Raw genomic sequence first — 24,240 nt, 5'->3', positions numbered from 1 at the left:
GGCCAATCCAAAGGCGTGAAGCACCTTCCGATTGGCCCATCACGCAACTGGCTGGAGTTCCCACCAGTTGGGAGACCCTTTGCGCCTCCCAACCCGCCCATTCCCCCCACCCCCCAAGGGGACTGTTGCGTGCCGACGAGCCTTACCGCGCAGGCAGCAGGACTGTCACCCACCACCTCACTCCTCGCTGGGGGGACCTCGCTGGGGGGACTCTGGCCTCTGATTCCTACATAAGTGCCCAGCCCACCGTTCGGTAGAGAAAAGGGGCATATTAGACCCAACTCTTCTTCTTCACTTCTTCATCCCATTATATGTGTATTCTGTAAGCCATCTTAAGAATGAGAGAGGTGTATATATTATAAATAAAAACATAAATAAATCTCAGGTGCAAGTTTAACAGGAATATAGGTGGTCTGGCCACCCTGTTAAGAAATTAGGAAGGCATAAATTGCTCAGCAAAAATTAAAATGAGATGAAGAAATTTAATTGGTCCCCAAATGCTGATGAAATTTAAGCTTAAGTGTTTAATGAGCAGTGCAATGATCAATGTATCTGTATGCACAATCTGCACATGCTACATGTTTTGTGGTCACTGGTATGTGAAGACTGAAATAATATAAGTGTGTGCTTCTGTCTATAGCTCTTCTGGTTTCTCTCTGGCTTTGTGAATGTTATTATATAGTTGCTTGTTATGATGGTATGGACAATGAACACCTGAGATGCAAGTCTGACATTATATAACTAGTTACATAATGTATATCCTTGTGTTCCTTGCTGTGTATGTTTTTGTTGTCAGCAGTGATTACAGGAGGTATCATTTGAGTACAGAAGCAATTTCATACATTAGGCAGTCTGACGAAGGGTGCTTGCACTCGAAAGCTGAATAAATCTTTGTTGGTCTTAAAGGTGCTACTGGACTCTGATTTTATTGACCTAAAAACATAGATTGTACGGATCTATCATTTATCATCATCTACTTTTCTGTCCTATGCCATGCTGTGGGTAGATGCATCTGTGAATATTTCCCTGTGTACCTTCTCCACCCTATGCCAGCCAATCATTTCACATTCCAGCCACGCCTTTCCTACCATCCTGGCTCTTGGCCATCCTGTCCTGTTCACAAATGCTGTGTGGTGTGTCATGCTTTTTTAGTCCATAGCAAAGGAAAGAGGCAAGACAGGAATCTTGAGCTGGAGACATCTCACTATACAGTTTGCAGGCAGGAAAGATTCTCTTGTTGTTTACTACCTGGGATTACTTCAGACTGAAGACTCCTGTTGGAGGGGTGCTGAAATCTGGCACATATGCAAGCAGCTGCAGGAACTGTAGAACACTTAGGAAACAATGGGAAGATCCAGAGGATCACTGAGATCAAAGTGGTCATTGTAGGAGATGGTGGCTGTGGAAAGACATCACTACTCATGGTCTTTGCCAAAGGAGAGTTCCCCAAGGTAAGTCTCTTCCATCCCCACACTCTTTGTCGTGAGGCTTTTCATTTAAAGGAAAAAAATCTGCTTTTGTCCCCCTTGGAATAGATTTCTGTTATTTCCATGAGATTATTTAATGTGTGTAATGTTAAATTGTAGCAACAAAATTAAGCCGAGTTGCCTTTTTCCTTGGGACATTAGGCAGTGTGCCCCTAATGTCTGAGGGCCTCTGAAGTTCCTCAGAATGACTGGTTCAGCAGAGGGACATTCAGCTGTGACCAAGGCTACTACCACTATTTTACCAAAGTGCTTCTTTGGAGCCAGGGATCCACAGCCAGTTGGAGGTGGCAGAGCGTAAAACTCTTCGAGGGGTATAGGTGGAAAGACGGTCTCTTAGGTACACTGGGCCTGTTCAGTTTTTAGTATCTAGTGAACCAACCTTTTCCGAACTTCTGCAGAGGAGAAGGATGTTAAAGCCAAAATAATTACTTCTCCTATGGAATATAGTTTTTTCGACAAAGACCTATTCATGGAGGAAAAGACAGCATGGCAATGTAAAGTGATAGGAAAGCAAACAAAGTACTATTTGTAACCCGTGATTCAAAGACAAAGCAAAACAACAACAAAGACTATCTTTCTCCTTCCCTTCTTTCAGGTCTACATCCCAACAGTGTTTGAGAAGTTTTCTGCCCCCTTCCTCTTCAGTGGCAAGCAAGTGGTTATCAGTCTCTGGGATACAGCAGGTATATTATACATGGAGACAAAAGAGAGTGTTGTCCTGTTATGCTACATGCAAAGAAAAAAGCAAACCATTAGCAAGGCACTGGCATTATTCGGCCAGATTACATTTATTTAAAAATATAGACACTTTCAAGTTATATGAACTCTAAATCAGTCTGTAAAAAGTTGTATATAAATTTCTGTGTGTATTGTGATGAACACAGGAGCAGCAATACCTCCGTTTCTATAAACACACTACAAAACTAGCCAATTAGCATCCTTGGCCCAGATACAATAAAACTATCTCTCTATTCACTTGGAGAAGATCCATGTACTGCAGCCTATTTGATAGGATATTGGATTAGATCATATCTGAATCTTTCCCTGGGGGGAGTTACTTTGGGTAACAAAACATGATATTTTGCTTCCATGCATTCCATCTCAATCCTGTAGTGACTACTACTAAACAGACATAGCTCCCCCTGTGCAAGTCAAATGTACACACAGGGAGAGTGAGCATGAATGCACTGGTCCTGTCCCTGCCTCCATGTGATCACCAGTTAATGAGCATGGCACCTACATACAGAGGAAGTATCCACATATCTAGCCCCTTCTTGTGACCAGCAATATTTGGAAAGCAGCATTCCCTATCATAGAGAGGGAGAGTTCATATAGACAATTCATATAGACAATTCCTACATGCATTCAAACAACCTGGAGATTGCATGGAGCAAAACTGCTGTGTTCACACATGCTGTCTTTCCCCATGAATTCAGTTAATATGTTGAGGAGTCATGTGCAGAGTCACACCATCCATCAGTTCTGTCTACTCTGACTGGCAGCAGCTTTTGGGGGTCTCACGTGGAGGTATGTCACACCACTTCCCGGTCCTTTTAACTAGAGATATTGGGAGTTGAGACTGGGGCCTTCTGCATACAAAGCAGATACTCTACCACTGATCCTTCTTAGTTCAGTCACAGTAGCAGCAACTATGACAAGTAAGTCCATCATGCTATTCTTCCTTTGGTCACAGATCCAGACGTTAGTTACCCAATTGAGGAAGGGACAATCAGGAAGCTCACTGAGTGATCTTAAGCCAATCAATTTATTTCAGCCTAATTTGTCTCACATAGTATGAAGGATAAAAAGGAGGAGGAGAGAGCCCTGATCTCCTTAGTGGAACAGCCAAATAAAACAAATGTTTGTGAGAGGTTAGAATCATAGAATAATAGAGTTGGAAGGTACCTCATGGGTCATCTAGTCCAACTCCCTGCACTATGCAGGACACTCACAGCCCTATCACTCATCCCGTGTAACCTGCCACCCCCCTTGAGCCTTCACAGAATCAGCCTCTCCGTTAGGTGGCTATCTAGCTGTTTAAAAATTTCCAAAGATGGAGAACTCACCACCTCCCAGGGAAGCCACTGAGAAACCATTCTAACTGTCAGGAACTTCTTCCTGAGGTTAGACGGAATTTCTTTTGAATTAATTTCATCCCATTGGATCTGGTCTGTCCCTTTAGGGCAGTGGTCCCCAACTTTTTTATCACCAGGGACTGGTCAACGCTTGATGATTTTACTGAGGCCCGAGAGGGGGGTAGTCTTTTGCCGAGGGACGTCACTGCCGCCTGAACTCCTGCTTTGCTTGCTTTCCTGCTGGCTCCCCTGACTTTCCGATGCCTGCTGGGGGGCACTGCTAGCAGAAGCTACGCAGTGCCATGCCGAGGGGAAGCCCCAGCCATGGCAACCACCGGAGAACACCAAAGGTGAGCCAGCGGCAGAGTGGTATGGCAGCCCCCAAGGCAGCAGCCAAGGAGGCAGAGTGGTATGGCAGCCCCCAAGGCAGCAGCCAAGGAGGAGAACGAGGAGGAGCCACGGCCCGGTACCGACTAATCCTTGAACCGGGACCGGTGCCCGGACCGGGGGTTTGGTATCAATGCTCTAGGGCAAGAGAGAACTCTGCTCCATCCTTTACATGGCTGCCTTTTAAATGCTTGAAGATGGCTATCAGATCCCCTCTCTGTCATCTCCTCTCCAGGATAAACAGACCAAGCTCCTCCAACCTTTCCTCATATGTCTTGGTCTCCAAACCCCTCACTATCTTTGTTGCCCTCCTCTGGACATGCTCCAGTTTGTCAGTTTGTTAGGATGTGTAGAAACACAGTTGCATGTACATGTAGATCAATGTCTTTTCATATATGATTTTTAAATATAATTTCCCTTGTAGGGTTCATACATTATACTTCCCCTGTATGTAAACTAGTTTTGGACAAAGGGAGAAATGTGAAATGAAACATGTATCCCATGGTGGAGGTGGTGAAAAATGCCATCAAGCTGACTTACAGAGAAAACAGAAATGTATATTTTACTATACATACATGAGAGTAATACCCTATTATTAGAAATGTCATATTGTGATTGGCATATAACCATATCTTACTACAATCTACTAGTGTAGCAAAATGACTCTTTGATGCACCAGATGGTGTATTCTATATTACCTTGCATGATTCTCTGCACTGATAAGAAAAAAATGTTTTGCCCTATATACCCTTTACAATAAGAATGTTCCTTTCCCAAGCTACCAGAAGCAAACCATGTTGAATGTATTTCTGAGCTTCTTGAGGAAACTCAGAATTTGTCTCCACTACCATGAAACCTTGTCAACTTATAAATCCATTGGTAATACTAAAACTCCACAGTAGAAAATATTATTTCATCCCCTCCCTGGGTACTGGTGGATTTCTTTATTTAAGGTTCTATTCTACCTCTCAATTCATGTGCAGAAGATCCATGTACTGCACCCTATTTAACAGAGAACAACAAAGAGACAGTTTAACAGAAACTTGTTTAACAAAAATTCAAGGGAATCACGGTCAGTTCTAAATATCTAATTTTTATTCACCATCATATTTTACTCTACCCTTCCTCCAAGAAGCTCCAAGTTGTTTATATTGTTCTCCCTACCTTCTTTGCAAGGATCAAATTACATAGGTTAAGCTGAGAGTTGATCTCCCCTATCCTAGTCCAATGCTCCAACCACTACATTGGCTATTTATTTACTAGCAAAAAAAAAAAATCCCATTATATCTAAAAATACAATGAGCGCTAGGTTCCCCCCACCCACCACGGGCAGGCCAACTAAGGCCTGGAAAGGTCTTGGTGGGCCTTTTAGGGGGTTGGGGGGAACACTGGCAAAGATTCTGTTCCTCCCCCCAAAAAAGGTCCAGCGAGGCCTCTCCAGGCCTGAGTGGGCCTTTTTGGGGCCAGGGCAAGAACTCCATTCCATCCTCCCACCACCCCAAAAAGTCCCACTGAGGTGGAGGGATGGACTCTGGTGTGGACTCTGTTCCTACCCTCCACCCTAGAATGGCCCATCAAGGCCTCTCCAGTCCTGAGTGGGCCTTTTGGGGGCTGGGGGAGGAGAACTGGCAAAGACTCTGTTCAGTCCCCCAGCTCCAGGTAAGCTTGTCACAGCCTGGAGAGGCCTTGGCAGGGTGGGGGAGCACTGGTGGGGACCCCGCTCCTCACCCTCCTGAGGCATGACAAGGCTGCAGCTGGAGCTGCTCGGGGAGATGGGGGTGCTGGCAGGGAATGGCTTGCCCCCTCCCCCCAGCAGTGCCACTGAAGCCTGGTGAGGCTGTGGTCAGGGCTGCTCAGGGAAGAGTCAAATGCTGGCTGAGGCTCCCTCCCTCTTTACCCCACTCCCTTCAGGCCTGCAGTCCCAGGCCCTCCACCCGCCCTCCCTGCTCCTGTTTACTGGGCTGGTACTTCTTCCAGATGGAAGAAGCTAGAGGGGGGAACCAGCCAGGGGTGGGACATCCCTTCTGATTGGCTGTTCATTGGACAGCTGGGACAGCCTACCAGATTGGTAGGTTAGGACTCCAAACTCCTCCCAGCACCCTCTTACCATTTTATTTACCATATATGTTCAGATTATATTTTTATACCACCCTCCCTTGTTGCTCAGGGTGATACAAAGAAAATAATTTTATTCCCACCATATCAAACTATAGTGAGAATAGCTATGTAACTCCAACCTGTCCTGAGTGGGGAAGGAATAAGAGAATATTTGTAGAAAAGCACTAGAACATATGGCATAAGGATGTGCAGTTCGGATTTGGAAACGGCCAAATTGGCTGAATCTTGGCCGATTCGGATGTTTCCGAATCAAAAATGGTCCGAACCAGACCGTCACTACTTTTAAAATGGCTGAATCAAAGAGATTTGGCCGAATCGAAGGAATTCGGCCGAATCGCCAAGCCCTTGGCAGCCTCCTGGCTGCTGCAGCCTCCTGGCTGCTTCTGTATTTTGTTTTTTTTCCTTTTTTCCCCGCGTTTCCCAAGGGCTGGGGGGAGGGAGTGAACGCTGCACCCCTGAAACTTCTTGGGGAGCTCCTGAGTCCCCTGCAAGTTTCAAGAAGATTGGACCAATGGGTCCAATCCTAGAGGCTCCCAAAGAGGGTACCCCTATCCGCTCCATTGGATATAATGGAGAGTAATATTCTTTGGTTTTAACTTGATTCCCCATAGACTTCTATGGGGAATTGTCTTTGGGAGCCCCTAGGATGAGACCCCCCTGGTGCAATCTTCCTAAAATTTGCAGGGGACTCAGGGAAGACCCTCCCTGAGCTCCCCTGCATTTTCCAAGAAGATCGAACCAAGTGGTCCCATCCTAGGGGCTCTCAAAGAGAGAATTGTGGGACCCTCTTTGGGAGAAGGACCCCCTAGTGCAATCTTCCTGAAAATTGCAGGGGACTCAAGGAAGATCCTCCCTAAGCTCCCCTGCAAGTTTCAAGAAGATTGAACCAAGGGGTCCCATCCTAGGTGCTCTCAAAGAGGGTGACACAATTTCCCATAGAATTTAATGGTGGGAAAAATAATTTAATCAGGTTAATTGCCAATTTCCTGGTTAAGTAACCTGCTGGAATTATTTTTTTTCCCACCATTAAAGTCTATGGAAAATGGTGTCACCCTCTTTGGGAGCAAGACCCCCTGGTCCAATCTTCCTGAAAGGATTTCCAATGCAAGTCAATAGCTCCATTGACTTGCATTGGCTCTGAATCGATTCGGATGGCTCCGGATCGATCCGGATCAGCCCAAATCAATTTGGATCGATCCGAATCGGCCCAAATCAATCCGCATTCGGTTCCTCCGAACCCGAATCAAACCGAATCGGGACCCCCGTGCACAACCCGAATATGGAATGTTTTGTTTTTTAAAAGTTATGTATGAAATATTTAAAAAGGAATGGATGATGGATTTTGTGAACACATTTAAAATGATAAATAAAATGTAACATTCTTACAATTGGGTATTGTGGGATTTGGTTTTGTTTTCATTTGCAAAAGCCTGTTTTAACATGATAGAACTGGCCCTACCAGAATTTCAGAACTGCAATTAGACTTTGAGGTCATGACTTCCAACCAGCCTAGAAGGATGTGGAAAATGTTGCTGCAAACTTGTGGCAACTAAAAAAAATGCACTTAGAATAGTCACACGGTAAAACAAAATTCCCTTGTGGAGACCAAGTTACTGCTGTTCTTTTAGAAAATGCATTTTTAATTTCCTAATTTTCAGTTTCTGGAGCAAGCTGCCTGGAATTTCTTCCTTAAATTGATAATCTCAAACAAACTTCTGAAGAAGAGCAACCAGAATGAATGGAAAGTCCTTCTCCCCTCCCCTTCAGATGCATGATCTCTGAGGCTTAAGCTTGATGGAGGAAATTATAAGGTTAATGACAATTCAGAACAGAATGAAATAGAATTCTCCTATGGACGCAGAAGCACTGACATAAGTGTTAGGTTGGATTTGTTAGGGGAAGAAGGTTTAAGAGCTGCGTACCTAGCCATAGGAAGTCAAGCAAGATTTCCCTCTTGAATTTGATTTTCAGAGATGCCTTTTTCATCCATTACAGTAAAATGAATGGATATACAAATATTTTGTTTGTTTTAAAAAGAAGTACCAGTATGCATATATAAGATCGCACCAATTCCACCCTCAGAATTTGGGAGCATTCCCCACCCACCCCTCAAAAGGTGCCAGTACTTCTGCTTCAGCTGTTACTGTCAATTTCAGCTGTTAAGAATGGTGACTGGGCTTGTCTTATACAGGGGGTATGGCACAGAAACTGTATGGCCTGTATTTCATGGCCTTTTAACCCAGTTGTTCACAATTTATTTTCCCTCTGTTTCAATATGTATAGTTTAATCTGCTGAGTGGAAATTCACTTCAGGCATCTGATTAAGCAGGCTCTGGCTAAGGAAGCTTATGCTACATTAAACTTGGCAGTCATTAAGGTGCTGCAAGAAAATATGATTTGGTTCATAGCTTGTGGCATGCACCATTTACAAGCTACAGACAGTCATGAACTTTTAGGTGTCAAATGAGCTGTTTCAGTTCAAAAGGTTCATGATAGTATGAGCCGCAGTGTACTTGAGACACCACAGTTGCAGGGGATCTCCAGCTGACTCTTCTATGCCTGCCCTCCAAGTTTGGTGAGGAGTACGTGTTTCAGCCCCCAAAAGAAGTTGCCTCCAATAAAGTGCTTTCTGAAGAAATCACAGGCACAGGTTCAGGAGTGTATAAAATACACTCTTATGCAAGCTAGAGATACTAGATTCATAGGAGACCTCCCCCTGATGGTCCTCTAAATGCCTTTCAGCCCCCACCCCGCTTGCATCGAAGTTTGGTAAAGATTTTGATTGAGTGGATACAGTCTATCTGGAAATGTACCCAATTAGGAACCATCACAAACCATTTGAGAATTCATGGAAAGTTCATGTCAGTTGACCTCACCTGAACGTCGGTTCACAAATCACGAAGTGGCTAAATTTGATCACAAGCTTTAGTTTGTGAGCCAGTTCATGCCCATCCTTTCCAAAACTGCATCCGGGGAAGGTGCACTTCTAGAGAAAGAATTGAGGAAAAAGGGAGGGATCTAGACCACTTTGGGCTACAGTGGGATTTTGAATGGCCACTAGAGAGAACTAGGAAAGAAAAAGGCCTGTTGAAGATTAGAGTTAATCGATTAAAAATACAGTCATATACCAAATAGTTTCATTGAACAAAAAGAAAGGCTATTATTTCATCTTCTGGTAGGCATTCTATTTGCCCACCTGGGGCAGGTAATTTCCAGACCTCTGCCCCAATTTCCCACCTCAAGGTATTGAGCAGGAGATATAAACTGCTTCCACATAGTGACATTCTAGATATTTCCCATAGTCTCCATGATAATGGCATAGAGACTGGAGGCAGCCTAGAGCATGAGCTGAAAGTGATATCACCTTCCCAAACTTGGCCCTCCCCAAGCACTACCCACAGTATCTCCCAACATTTGCCAAGGCAGTGCTAGTACCCTATTTGCTGGTAACATACTCAATGCCCTGTATCCTACCATTCCACTAAATAAAGTGTGAAGCATATATCCAGCTGTAGAGCCAGTTTAGTTGGAGCATGATAGTCATTGTGAGAGTAATGGATCCAGCTGTGGATATTCTGGATAGTGGAGTGTTAAAATTATATGTGAGGGAAGCAATTTTATTTTGTAAGCAATATTGGTATATTAATGCCTGGTCTTACATTAAATGATAAAAGTAATGCATTTAGCTTTGTTTCCACTCCAACCAGGACAAGAAGATTATGACAGACTCCGCCCCCTCTCCTATAGTGGGGCTCATGCAATTATCATGTGCTATGATGTCACCAACCTCATCAGCTTTAACAACATTCTCACAAAGGTAATAAGACCATCAATGAACACAGTGAAAATAGTTGCCTAGAGAGCCTAGGAAATAGGCATGATATAGATGTAATTAATAAAATAAACTGGGAAATGCCAGTGTTTCTGTTCCCATACTCAGGGATGTACATACAAAAATTCATTATCTGTTAATATACTACTATAGCTAATCCAAATAGAAAAATGAATGACAATCATACTTGGAAACATTCAGATCTTTAAAAAAAACTTTATTGATAAATTTATTGATAATACATTTCCAAGTTAACAAATCTTGTAGTCTTTCAATATAACAAATTTAAACTTCCAGTAACACTTTATACAACATACTGTATAATTTTTGCACACTGCGACAAATACAACTACACAAATTCTGAACCTCCTATTTAAATCTCAACTGAGGATTCCCAATCCAAATTAATATATGTTTTCCCAATATAATTGCAAAATGATCTCCATTGATTTTTATAATTTTCCTGTCCTTAAACAATGTTGTGAGTCTTGCCATTTTTGGAAAAATCCAATAGTTTCATTATCCAGTCCTCCAGTGATGGGGTCTCCTTTGTTTTCCAGACTTTTGCTACCACCATTCTGGCTGCTGTTAAGGCATACAATAACAATACATTGAATTCTTTAGGTATTTCATCACTCATAATGCCTAGTAGAAATAGTTCTGGTTTCTTTTTGAAGTTAACTTCCAACATTTTCTTAAGTTCTACATATATTTTATTCCAAAATTTAACCATTTTTGGGCAACTCCACCACATATGGAAAAAGTTACCTTCATGTATTCTACTCTTCCAACATCTCTTGTCAACATCCTGAGACCATTTTGCCAATTTTGATGACATTAAGTACCACCTAAAGTACATTTTACAAAAATTTTCCCTCAAATCATAACTATCCGAAAACTTAATTTGTTTCTTCCATAAGTCTTCCCAAGTCTCCATATCTATTGGACGGCCTAGATCTTTGGCCCATTTAACCATGACTAATTTAATGCTTTCCATTTCAGTATCCCATTCTAATAGCATTTTATAAGCCTTTGCTATAAGTTTCTCATCCTTGTCTATTATCTCTATCTCAAATCTGGATTTATTTAAAGAAAAACCCGTTGCTTTGTCTCTCTTAAAACATTCATATATCTGGTGGTGCAGAAACCATCCATCCACTGCCTCAGACTTTTCTTCCCACCTCAACATTTTGAGTTAGTCAAAATATCTCTATATCTAATCCACTGATGTCTTATATTCTTTTCTGGTCTTTTAACTATCTCTTTAGGAGAAATCCAAAGTGAGGTACCCCTCTCTAACCTAACTTTATATCTATTCCAAGTCTGAATTAAGGCTCTTCTTACAAAATGATTCTTAAAATCTTTATGTATCCTCTCTTTATCATGCCACAAGTAAGCATGCTATCCAAATCATCTATCAAAACCCTCAAGATCTAATAATCTGGTATCATGCAATGTCATCCAATCTTTAATCCAAACTAATTTGACAGCCTCATGATATAAATATAAATTTGGAAGAGATAGCCCACCTCTTTCCTTTAAATCTGATAAGATTCTAAAACTAATTCTTGGTCTTTTCCCTGCCCAAACAAAATTTTGAATATCCTTCTGCCATTTCAAAAAGTAATTTTTCTTAATTATAATTGGGATTGATTGAAATAGATACATCATCCTTGGAAGCACATTCATTTTTATAACTGATATCCTTCCTAACAAAGAGAGGTTGAGTTTATTCCATAAAGTTAGATCTTTCTTAATATCCTCCCATACTTTCTCATAATTATTACGAAATAATGTTATATTTTGATTTGTCAACCAGATACCCAAATATTTTACCTTTTTTCACATCTCAAACCACTCGTCTCCTGTAAATTTTCCACTTCTTCATACTATATATTTTTAATCAATAGTTTATTTTATTTTTATTCATCTTGAATCCTGCTACCTGACCAAAGTCCTTAATAACTTCTAACATCTCATATTGCTTAGGGGATCCTCTAAGAAAAAGACCACATCATCAGCAAATGCTCTCAATTTATATTCTTGCTGACCAATTTTAGTGCCCTTAATCCCTTGTTCAGATCTAACATTATTACATAATACCTCAAGAACTAATATAAAAAGTAGGGGTGAAAGTGGACACCTTTGCCTCGTTCCTCTATATATACTAGATTCTTCTGATAAATCACTATTTGCTATAATTCTTGCCTTTTGCTCTAAATAAATTGATCTTATATTCCTCAAAAAGTGTTCCCCCATCTGCATCTTTTCACAAACTTGCATCATAAAATACCAAAAAATATTGTCTAATGCTTTTTCAGCATAAACAAAAATTAAGGCCATCTTCTTTTCGCAATGTTTCTCATAATATTCAAGGATATCTAGTACTCTCAAATTATCTTTAACGTTTCTCTTTGGTAAGAAACCCGCCTGATCTTTGTGGATATACTCACCCAGAACCCCTTTCAATCTTTGAAGATATGAATTTCAGATATCTCTTCTGCTGTTGGTTTTCCACCTTGTTTAAAGCTGTCATCAGCCACTGTTATTGATCCATCATTCCTATTGGAGACTTCTTCCTTGCCATCTTGGATCTCCTTGGAGATATTTTTAACCAATCCATCTATAAATACTTTGTAATCTTGGGTGTGTATCTCTATTAGATGAGACAATCTTTTTAACATAGACATGTTTTGACTTAAAAAAAACCCGGCCTCAAACAATTTTACAAGTGGCCAGTAGAGGTCCTCTGTTTTATCCTCTGGCATGTGACGTATTGAAGTCAGTTAAGGCAGGTATTCTCGTGCTGGCACAGAATTCTCGTGAGATCTTCCCATTCACATCTCTTATCTCTTATTTCCGAAAACCAAAACAATTACAATAAGAGCTTTTGCCAATTAATTCGAGTTGATTTGAGTCCTTCTTCTGCCTAGTTAGGAAAATTAGCCTGCCTCATAACGAGGTGGCTTTGGGCAGAGCAGAGTAAGAGGAGGGGGGAAACAATGGGCTTTGATGCAGGAAGAGAGACGGAGAAAAAAAAAACGAGAGATACTTGCAGTAAATGATGTTTTGGAACTCAGCCGATGTCCTCCCCTCAGTTCAAAACATTCATTTGTGGTAAATCATCGTGTAGGGTTGAAGCAGATACTTTAAGATTAAAGAAAGAAAAGAAAGTCCGAGATAGAAAATGGCAGTCGTCCTCTGGACCTGGAACGCTGACAGCCTATAATCCGGGGAGATATACTCCTTAAAGCAGTGGTCCCCAACCTTTATTAGGCTGGGGACCGGCAGGGCATCGGGCCACGCCCGCGGGGACCGCACCCGTGCGGGCCACGCCCACGCTTCTGGCCACGCCCGCGCATCAAGCCGCGCCCGCGAGCCGCGCCCACGAATCGGGCCGCGCCCCGGAAGCCACGCCCGCGGAACGGGCCGCGCCCGTGAGCCGCGCCCGCTGATCGGGCCGCGTGGGTGCGGCCTGCACGGGCACAGCCCGGTCCTGATTCCCTCTTCCCGCCCTCCCGCAGTAAGTAGCTTCCTGGGCCGCAAGCTTGCGACCTGGAAAGTTTTTTACTGCGGGGGGGCGGGGAGAGGGAGCTGCGGCCCGGCGCCATGGCCTTCGCGGCCCGCCGCTGGGCCGCGGCCCGCAGGTTGGGGACCACTGCCTTAAAGGATTGGAGACGGCCCCAAGAACTTCCTGGGTAGAAAGGTGAGGTGGGGTTTGCGTACCCCTCCTCTTTTCTGCCAATTGCTTGCGCAATTGACCCCTGTCAGGCTTCAGAGATAGCAGAGCAGATGCCCTGCCACCCTCTCAGGACGACATCTTTAGCCACACCCCTAGCCAAATAATTATTGATACATGTGAAAGTATAGTTTGCCATCCTCTTACAATGTACATATTCAGTTCCCATCACATAGAAGTTATTACCGTCTTTCTTAGCAAAGTAATTGTTGATACATATGAGAGTACAATCTATTATGAGAGTATAATCTATTATCTTAAGTAATATAAAGTCAGTTCCCTTCATATGTTGGCCCTAACTTAAGATTTACTGCTGTCTTTCCCACAAAAAGCCAAGTAAATGCTCCACTGTCCATCACATTCCTCAGGTGGTTGCAGAAGATGAAATTGTGCTCTTTTCCATGATGTATCTGCTAGCAGGTCTTGAAATATTTGTGTTTCTTGATCCACCAAACTCAGTGGTATCACCTGATAGTTTCTGTATAGAGTATTTCTAGCAGCCTTGCTGTCAGGGCCAAAAATGTCTCTTGGTTGATTCTCGTGTGCAATCGCCTTTGAATAGTCTCTATATACTTTATCAATCCGAGTCTCTTCCTCCTCTAAGTAGTCTTCCGGGCTTTTTGTGATTTTCTTCCTTAGATCTGTTTTCCCAGATTCTTCTGAGACGTCTTTAATTTTAATGCTCCTAGCTTTGAGTTTTACTTCCAGAGTTCTCTCCCATTCCTGTTGTTTGACTTCCAGACATTGGATTCTCATTTGGTGTGTTGCCAGCTGATTTGTGTTTTCATCAGCTGTTTTCTTCAAACCTTCGATTCTGTCTGAGAGCTCTTTCCTGGTATCTTGAATTTCATTTTCAATCTTTTTGACTGCTTTCAGTATCTCTAAGTTGCCTTTGTTTAACAAATAAAACATCTGTGCATTTATTAGATTTTCCATTTCTGTGTGTAGTATGCAGTAACAGCATCTCGCGAGAGTTCGAGTGATAAGACGTTATCAGTTTTAAAAATCTCCGTATTCTGTCAGGAACTTCCCCTGAGATCTCATTAACAAATTCTCAAGTTCTTTTGTTGTCAGTTTTAATGAGTGTATTTAGCTGGCTTGCCTCCCGTCCGAAGAAAGAATTCTCTTGTAAATTGGTTAGGGGGGAAGGAGGGGGGCTTTGAAGAAGAGAAGATCAAACAGAAAACTCATATTCTTTGCGTTCCTCAGACTTCTGCTCTTTTCAGGCTGGAGAAAAAAGATGATCTGGGAAGAATGCAGGCTTTTATCAGCTGGTCGTTCCAAGCTTAGAAGATTATTTACGACAAGGTCGCCATTATGACCCCCAGCACAGGTAGCAGTGATCCGGAGAACTTCGTCTCCATGGATCTGTAGGACCCTCAGGATTTGCGTATCTTGCCCAGGTCGGCCAGGTGCTTCTGCTCCTGGCCCTCTGCCTGGCTGGGGAGCCCATTACAGATTGGGCTAGCATGGCGCCATCTTCAGTCATCTCTATTTTCCAACTGCTGTTGATGCCAATCACATTTTCTGGCTCATTGGTTGGGGAGCGGGGCTTTAATTGATATAAGTACAGTGGCTTTTATTTGCTGTTCTGTTATCAATCAATCCATCAAAATATTTAATGGCATATAAAATATGTACAAGTGATATAAATTGAAAGATAGATATTAAATCACAGCATCATGCTATATAAAATATCAGATAAACAATTTTAAGAGAACAATTTAGAATCAGCCTTAATAACAGCATCTAAAAAACTGGCAACCACCAATGTGTTCATTATCATTTCATAGAAGCTGGCACACAATCTTTGTTTACATTATTCTTGTTCTGCAGGATGGGTGAGAGAAATTTCTGGCAGGATACTTCATGAAGAGAGCATTCTAAAATTATATGCTGTATTGCATTGGGCAAGCCCATACCACAGGGACAAAGTCTCACAACCAGAGATATGGCGGTACCTTCTGACTAGAATCTTGGAAAGGAAGGCGTTGGTATGAGCTAGCACAAAGGCCCGAGCAACTAATGTACAAAAATAATCAACCATTTTTTTTCAAATTGGGTTTGCAGTCCAATTCAAGAACAGACTGGGCTGGGATGGAAATAGTTTGTGATGCTCGAGGTCTAATGGTCTCTGTTTAATAAAGCGGAAAATAGAAGATTCGTCAAGATGTAACAGGTAATCCAAAGACATCCCAATTTGATTGAGTTTGGATTTCTCAGGACCAGGTAGATCACTCATTAGTTGGGATAGTCAACTTCCTGGCTCAGATCTAAAGTGTATTTTAACCAGTATTTAAACATTATAAGCCAGGCTTTGGTTCCCACAACATTTTCACATAATTCAGTGCAGATGGAAAAATAAGAAATACGTTTAGGGGCTCCAAGTATTTGGCAAAGGACTGTTCTGTTATATTTGGGGCTGCCCCTGCTAGGCACTGGGGCAAACATTTTGTTTGCATATGCTGGCATGTAGTGCTACAGATTGTTCAAAAGTTTCAGTGAATGCATGTACAATTTATGTATAGTGTATCTTTTTAGCTAATGTGCTTTGAGTAATTATCATGTTACATCTGAATGTGTGCTATGAACCCCACATTTACCCAGGTATTGGTCCCTGATTTCAATTGCAAAGTGACTGTATGTTGGTTCTTTTTAATGATCAGATGTACACACATACATGCAGAATGTATATGAATTCAATGTACTACGTAAACTGGCTAGAAAAAGACAGAGCACACGAAAAAGAACAAGACAGCCAGACAGACAAACCAAGGGTGGAACTAGTTGAGATACAGGAAATCAGTTATGATGTTCTGAAATATTTGTTGTTCTTGCCTTTAAAAAGGTAAAGGTAAAGGTATCCCCTGTGCAAGCACCGGGTCATGTCTGACCCTTGGGGTGATGCCCTCTCGCGTTTTCATGGCAGACTCAATATGGGATGGTTTGTCAGTGCCTTCCCCAGTCATTACCATTTACCCCCCAGCAAGCTGGGTACTCATTTTACCGACCTCAGAAGGATGGAAGGCTGAGTCAACCTTGAGCCGGCTGCTGGGATTGAACTCCCAGCCTCATGGGCAGAGCTGCTGCCTTACCACTCTGCGCCACCTTTAATTTCATTTATAAACAGCTGCCAGGGAGGATGTTAATCTTGATTGGGGAATAGATGAAGTTAACAAAACAACTTATTGTTGCCTAATTAGCCACTCCAAGTCTAAGGAAATAAATAAATGGTTTAAATAAATAAACATACCACTTTCAGGCTAAAAAATTCCTTCCTCCTCCCACCCAAAGGGCAAGATCTTGGTGGCCTCCTGTTCATGGGTGGGTTGTTGTTGTTGTTGTTGTTGTTGTTTCTAAACCACAAGAAGGAACTCAAGCAAGGGCAGCAAAACCCTCCTGGGCCCTGCCTCACGGAACTCCATTCTTTTCCACATTTCTCTCCCTGACAGGCTCATTTCTAGAACCAGGGATGAGCTGAGAAAAATGCTTCTAGCACCAGACTGCAACAGGTGACGTTCACATGAGGGGGCAGCATGTCATTCCCCTTGCTCAAAGGCTCTGATTTTGTTTATATAGCCATACACAGGAATCCTTCTGTTATGTACTACAAGCAGAAAAGTATTTTTCATACAATGGGCTCTAGCCTTCCCCCCACCTGACCTGGGCAGCCCCACCAAGGCTGTGGTGGGGCTGCTCAGAGGGGGGCGAACACTGGTGGGGGCTCCCTGCCACCCTCCCCCCCAACCTAGGCAGCCTGCCAAGGCTGTGGCCAGCCTGCCAAGGAGGTGGGCTCCCTCCCTCCTCTCTGACCCAGGCAGCCCTGGCAATGCCTGGTGATACCTGGTGAGGCCTCAGCCAGGGCTGGTGGTTTCCCTTCCTCCCCCTTTGACCTGGGCAGCCTTGCCGAGGCATGGTGTGGCCGGGGAGAGCCCTGGCAGGGCTGGTGGGATCCCCCCTTCCGGCCGGGGGCTGACACTTCTTCCATGTGGAAGAAGTTGGAGGGGGATTCAGCCAGGGGCAGACAGCCTACCTGACTCGCTATTTTTGGATGCATGACCAATCAGGTAGGCAATGATTCCCAACTCCTCCCACCACTCCAATTGGGCTTTATTTATTTTATAGATTTGTACTAACTACTTATGTCTTGATTAGTCTGCCTCTGCTTGCTTTGCAAATGAGAATTGTAGTTGTCTGAAAAATAGGTACAAAAAAGATAATCACAAATCTTGCCTGAAAGAGAATATCCTTTGGATAATAGGTATAATGCCTGAAAATGTATTTCCTGTTAGAAGGAACACACAAAAAGTACAGCCAGAAATATTTCCTACTGAAACTAAAGGAAATGAATAATGAATACAGAAAAAAAATTATAATAACAAAAGTATAAAGTGAAATCCCTTCCCCATTTTGCCTTTATTTTCCTCACCCCATCAGTTCAGCCAGGTCCAGTGTGACTCCCAACATTCACTGCCAGGCCCACCAAGGCTCCCCCTCCCTTTGTAAAGGAAGATGGCAACTTACCCAGTGTGAGGGCTTGCCAAGGGGTTATTCCACCCCACCCCCCCTATGCCAGCATCCCCTTTGTGGGTCCTGGCCTCTGCTGCCAAGCCTACCAAACATTCTCCTTCCACTGTCAAGGAAGAAGACAGCAGTAAACCCACTCCACTGCTGGATGCCAGGCCGGCTGAGACTTGTCCACTCCCTCTAATGATGTTGGTGAGCTCCATGCAGCCTTAACATTCACACAAATCTTCCCCCCACCATCAAAGATAATGGTCCACATGGCTGCCAGAGTTGCTGAGACACAAACACACCCACACCAGCATTAATGCTGGTCAGTCCTGCCTGGATCCTGGCCTCTGTTGTCAGGCTTGCTGAAGCTTCTCCCCCACCCCAGCCATCACTGAGGAAAACAGTAGCAAGCCATCCAACAGAAGAGGAAGCAGGCTCTGTCTACCCAGCTCAGACAACAAATGTGGGGGGTTTTGGGGGGGAAAGGGGGAGGATTAAATTTTTTTAAAGGTTTTGGATTTTTCTACAAACCTGAAGAGCACCCCAAGTTTGCAGAACTATCTATTTCATGTAAGTATGGCCCTGATCCAAGAGTGTAGTTATCCACAGGTGGAGGGCACACCTGAATAATGGATAATGTATGTAGATTTTAATCTATGATTAATCAAAAAATATAATCATGTACATTCCCAACTGGTAGAGCCTTTTGCTCACCTACTGAGGAGTAAAGTTGATTTGGGAAAATCCTGCAGATTTAGGGATGGAGTCTTGGGACAGGGGTGGGAGGGACCTCAGTGGTATAACATCTTACCCTCCATTCTGCAAAGTAGCCGTTTTCTCCAGGGAACTGATCTCTGTCATCTGGAGATCAGTTATAACTCTAGGATATCTCGAAGCTGCACCTGGAAGTTGGCAGCCCTATTCAAGCAAATCTTCCCAAAACTAAAGCAGGTCAAGCGACACAGAAGCAGTCAAAGGGAAGCAGTAGGAACAGACAACTTCCAGTCAGCAACAATTGGGTGTCTTCCTCAGGACTAACACTCAGACAAACAATCTCATTCAACCAGTAGGCAGGTTGGCCCTCTCCTTCAGAAAAGTCTTTTCCTTGATTCCTCAAAAAAGTATCAAAATCTCCCTTAATGTATCAAAATCTCTGCCTCAGTATTAATATAGCCTTTTAAATCTCCCACCTTCTCTGCATAGTGGTACCCTGAAGTGACTCATTTCTGCAGGGGAATTCCAATCCTTCTAGTTGGGTGTAAGACAGACCTGAGAAAAGACAAAGTTCTCTTAAGGAAGTTACACCAGAACCAACAGGAACCCATCACCTACCAAAAGGTAAGATAGACAGTACCTTGGCTTAAGTGTCATATTTATAAGTGTTGATGCTGGACTAGCAAGCTTTCACACTGCCAAAATGAATCTCACTATTAAACATTAATATTACAGCAAACATTTTATTTGGCTTTCTGTCCTTTCTCTTGAATGAGTCTGGAGAATTTGCACCACATCTCTTTGACGACACTCAGTAGGGTGAAAACACGTTAGACAAAAAAAATGAAGGCAATGAGAAAAAATGAAGACAACTTCCTAAATTCAGGGAAGGGTGAAGTATAAGAGTAAATAAATATCATTTCAATTTAAGTACTGTATTGTGGAGTGGAAATCAAGACTCAGCTGAAGATTGCAAACACAAGCATAGGGCAAAAGAAGTTCTTCCTTTTAAGTAGCTCCAGCCTAGGGGAAAGGTAAGGTGAGTCTGCTCACCTTAGGTTGTAGAATGCAAATAGCAGCAAATTGCCACTTATTACATTTAATAATATATTTATGATTATATTGCCCTACTGGAGAGAGAACGTTTCATGCAAAGTTGGGTATGATAAGGGACCAAAATGGTAGGGACCTCACAGAAGCAGAAGAGATTAAACAAAGGTGGCAAAATTATACAGAACAACTATACAAGAGCGAGCTTAACATCCCTGATGACCACAGTGGGGTAGTTACTGACCTGGAGCCAGACATCCTGGAACGTGAAGTCAAATGGGCCTTAGGAAGTCTGAGCAACAATAAAGCTAGTGGTGGTGACAGCATTCCAGTTGAACTATTCAAAATCTTAAAGGACGATGCAGTAAAAGTGCTACACTCAATATGCCAGCAAATTTGGAAAACTCAACAATGGCCACAGGATTGGAAAAGGTCAGTTTACATTCCAATCCCAAAGAAGGGCAATGCCAAAGAATGTTCAAACTACCGCACCATTGTACTAATTTCTCATGCTAGCAAAGTTATGCTCAAAATCCTACAAGCTAGGCTCCAGCAATATGTGGACCGAGAACTTCCAGAAGTACAGGCAGGATTTCGAAGAGGCAGAGGAACTAGAGATCAAATTGCCAACATACGCTGGATCATGGAGAAAGCTAGGGAGTACCAGAAGAACATCTACTTCTGCTTCATTGACTATGCTAAAGCCTTTGATTGTGTGGAGCACAACAAATTGTGGCAAGTTCTTAAAGAGATGGGAATACCAGAGCATCTTATTTGTCTCTTGAGAAATTTATATGCAGGTCAAGAAGCAACAGTGAGAACTGAACATGGAATCACTGACTGGTTCAAAATTGAGAAAGGAGTTCGGCAAGGCTGTATACTGTCACCTTGCCTATTTAACTTGTATGCAGAGCACATCATGAGAAATGCGGGATTAGAGGAGTCACAAATTGGGATCAAGATTGCAGGGAGAAATATCAACAACCTCAGATATGCAGATGATACCACTCTAATGGCAGAAAGTGAAGAGGAACTAAAGAGCCTGTTGATGCGGGTGAAGGAGGAGAGTGCAAAGGTTGGCTTGAAACTCAACATCAAGAAAACAAAGATCATGGCATCCGGCCCTCTCAGTTCCTGGCAAATAGATGGGGAAGAAATGGAGATAGTGACAGATTTATTTTCCTGGGCTCCAAGATCACTGCAGATGGGGACTGCAGCAAAGAAATTAAAAGACGCTTGCTCCTGGGGAGGAAAGCTATGGCAAATCTAGACAGCATCCTAAAAAGCAGAGACATCACCCTGCCAACAAAAGTGCGTTTAGTCAAGGCTATGGTCTTCCCAGTTGCAATGTATGGCTGCGAAAGTTGGACCATAAGGAAGGCCGAGCGTCAAAGAATTGAGGCTTTTGAACTCTGGTGCTGGAGAAGACTCTTGCGAGTCCCTTGGACTAGCAAGGCGAACAAACCGGTCAGTCCTAGAGGAGATCAACCCTGACTGCTTTTTAGAAGGCCAGATCCTGAAGATGAAACTCAAATACTTTGGCCACATCATGAGAAGGAAGGACTCCCTGGAGAAGAGCCTAATGCTGGGAGCGATCGAGGGCAAAAGAAGAAGGGGACGACAGAGAATGAGGTGGCTGGATGGAGTCACTGAAGCAGTAGGTGCAAACTTAAATGGACTCCGGGGAATGGTAGAGGACAGGAAGGCCTGGAGGATCATTGTCCATGTTGTCGCGATGGGTCGGACACGACTTCGCACATAACAACAACAACTGGAGAGATTATTTGAATTTTTGGCTTTAAACACCAAAATATCCTGGCCCATTTCTGACATTAAATGCTTAGTTGCCTTTTTAAGGAAGTGTTTTGCTTTCCATCCATTCTGTAAGCCTATTTTCTGAAGCCTGTTCTCTCCCTTTCCTCACTTTCCTCTCTTTTACAGGGAGAGAACTTGGCTCGGAGACTCCGAGCAACTGCCTACCTTGAGTGTTCAGCCCGTTTCCAAGAGAATATAAGTGACATCTTTACAGAGGTCTCCAAAACAGCTTTGATTATCATGAAGAAGAACCAGCGCAGGACTAAACAAAAAAGGGCGTGTCTGATTTCCTAATCATCAGCATTGTCTTTCTCTTGAATGAGTCTGGAGAATTTGTGCTGCATCTCTTTGCCCCCACTCAGTGGGGCAAAATCTGTTTGAATGCATTAGGCCAAAAAATGAAGACAATGAGACATTTCCTTATCTGGAATACATTAACATACTGGCTGATAAGTGGCACCAGTTGGGAAAAGTCTCCCAGAACTAATGGCTAAATACCTGTTTCTGGTAGTTAAGCTTCAGGCCTATGAGCTTGGGTGGAGATCACATTTATTCCAGCTGATTATCTGATATTCTATATTTTAAAAAGATCCAATAGATCTGAGGAAGACAACCTTTTATGTTACAAATTACACCGGCCTGAATGCAGATCAACAGGTGCTCCTGTGTGCTGTTTGCCTAGGGCTGCAACAAGGAAAGTGATTACCCTGGCAGGGTGCAATACATGGTTGGGGGATTGCATTCAACTCAGTGGGTCACAACTTACACAGGCCTCTGCTCTAAGAAGCATTTCTCTGCTCAGCTCCCTGACCTAAAGTCCCAAACGCTCTCCATCATAACACACTGCCAATTCACCTCTTTTACACAATATATTCTGAAAGGCTTTGAACAAACATCATCATTAAGCACATCAGAGGTAAAACCTGATTAGAGAGGGATGGGAACCATTCCTGACATGTTTAACTTCTGCAAAATCACTATTTCTCAGCCATCTCTGAGATAAACATCTCTTATAAGACTAAGATGTGAGAACCCACGTATACCAAATAACCTTCTTAGTGGGAAGGGCAGGTTATAGAGCTAGGGTAAACTTGCAATGCCATCCTAAGCAGACGACTTATAAGGATTTAACTGTTTATGATTACAATGTTAGTTCTGTTCTCCTTCTGTATTAGTAGCTTATACCCTCCTCCTTAAGGCTGAAGAAAGTGTAAATAAATTTTGATAGTTAATAGCTGAAGCAACGCTGACTACATGTGCAGTTAATGCCCTAGGGTTGTCAACTCGGGCTTGGGAAACCCCTGGAGATGTGGGTGCAGGGGGTGTACCTGGGAAGGGAGCTCAGTGGACATGTGAGAATCCCACCTAGAGGCTGGCAACACTAGGCATAGCCATAAAAATAAGTATATGCTGGAAGGGAAATCTTATCGGGGATCTTCTTTTAAAAGGATATATTGCCACTAAAATTCAGTAAATATCCTCTTATTTTTTTGCAATATATTGTTTAGATATTTTTAGTACTGATATTTCATTTATTAGTAGCTGCCAGAATTAAGTTGGTATATAAACATGGAAACATCCAGAATCAGTATATTCATGAACTATTAAATTCATACAAAAGGTAACAAAAATAACAAAATGCATAAACATTATGCTAACCTAAGAAGGAAGGCAAGGGAGTAATATGTTATAGGAGCACTTATATTTCTTTATATCTGATCCAGAAATATGGTGAATGTTAAAACTGCATTTTAAGCATAGTGTTCCAGTATTTTGACAGTAATTCAATAGCATTATTATCATTCATTCTTATTTAAACAAATAGTTTTAGTACACAGTATTTTAGTCAGTCATTCAATTTTGTATTTCCCGGTGCTCCATCCTTCATTTTGCCTACTCAGATAAAAACGAGATGGAGTTGTAGCAATATAGCAGACTGTCCATTCACATATAATAATGGATAAATCATGGAGGGCATAGTACTACCCAGGAGAAATACTTGTCTTAAATTTCTCCCAGTCCTGACAATATATTACAGATAAGTCCTATTGATTTCAGAGCTTTTGTCTTAAATATATGTTAACTAGAAACTAAGCGGGCGCTAGCGGGGCTGGCGAGTTTGACGGCGCGGCGGGGCCAGACCATGGACCTGAGGAAGGGCGGTGGGCAGCCTGTGAGGCGGTGGCGAGTTGTCCTTCTCCCCCCCGCCCCGCGGCCTACCTGGGTTTGCGAGGGCAAAGGAGGAACTGGCTGCAGGTAGGCCGGAGGGCAGGGGGCAGCTGCTGGGCTGGGCGTGGGTCCTCCGGTGCGGGCCCCCGAGTTTCGGCCGGCGGGTGGGTGGGGTGGGTGCCGCAGCCACTCCAAGACGGGGCGCTGCCGGCCGCTCCTGGCTGAGTGTGCCAGTGGGTGAGCAGCGCTGTGTGCGGCGGGGGCGGCCGGTGGGGGCGGCCAGCGGCAGCGGCGATGCGTCCGCGTCTTGTGGTGGCGGGTGGCGGGTGATGGGTGACA

The 24,240-nt window shown here is 43.2% G+C and overlaps 2 protein-coding genes across 2 annotated transcripts in view; one reads left to right on the top strand and one right to left on the bottom strand.

Annotated features, from left to right (window-relative positions):
• The window catches only part of LOC143829679 (proto-oncogene Mas-like), a 40,425-nt gene that overhangs the window by 12,201 nt on the left and 3,984 nt on the right, over nt 1-24,240 (bottom strand). The window lies entirely within an intron of this gene.
• On the top strand, nt 1,287-22,935 carry RHOD (ras homolog family member D). The gene is made up of 5 exons (XM_077320938.1): nt 1,287-1,451; nt 2,083-2,170; nt 9,775-9,884; nt 19,357-19,491; nt 21,859-22,935. Exons 1-5 carry the CDS (start codon nt 1,305-1,307, stop codon nt 22,024-22,026), a joined length of 648 nt encoding a protein of 215 aa, XP_077177053.1. The 5' UTR covers nt 1,287-1,304; the 3' UTR covers nt 22,027-22,935.

The sequence above is a fragment of the Paroedura picta genome, chromosome 2 (assembly GCF_049243985.1).
Source record: "Paroedura picta isolate Pp20150507F chromosome 2, Ppicta_v3.0, whole genome shotgun sequence".
NCBI classification, from domain to species: Eukaryota; Metazoa; Chordata; class Lepidosauria; order Squamata; family Gekkonidae; genus Paroedura; species Paroedura picta.
This window is presented reverse-complemented; position numbering and strand designations above follow the sequence as displayed.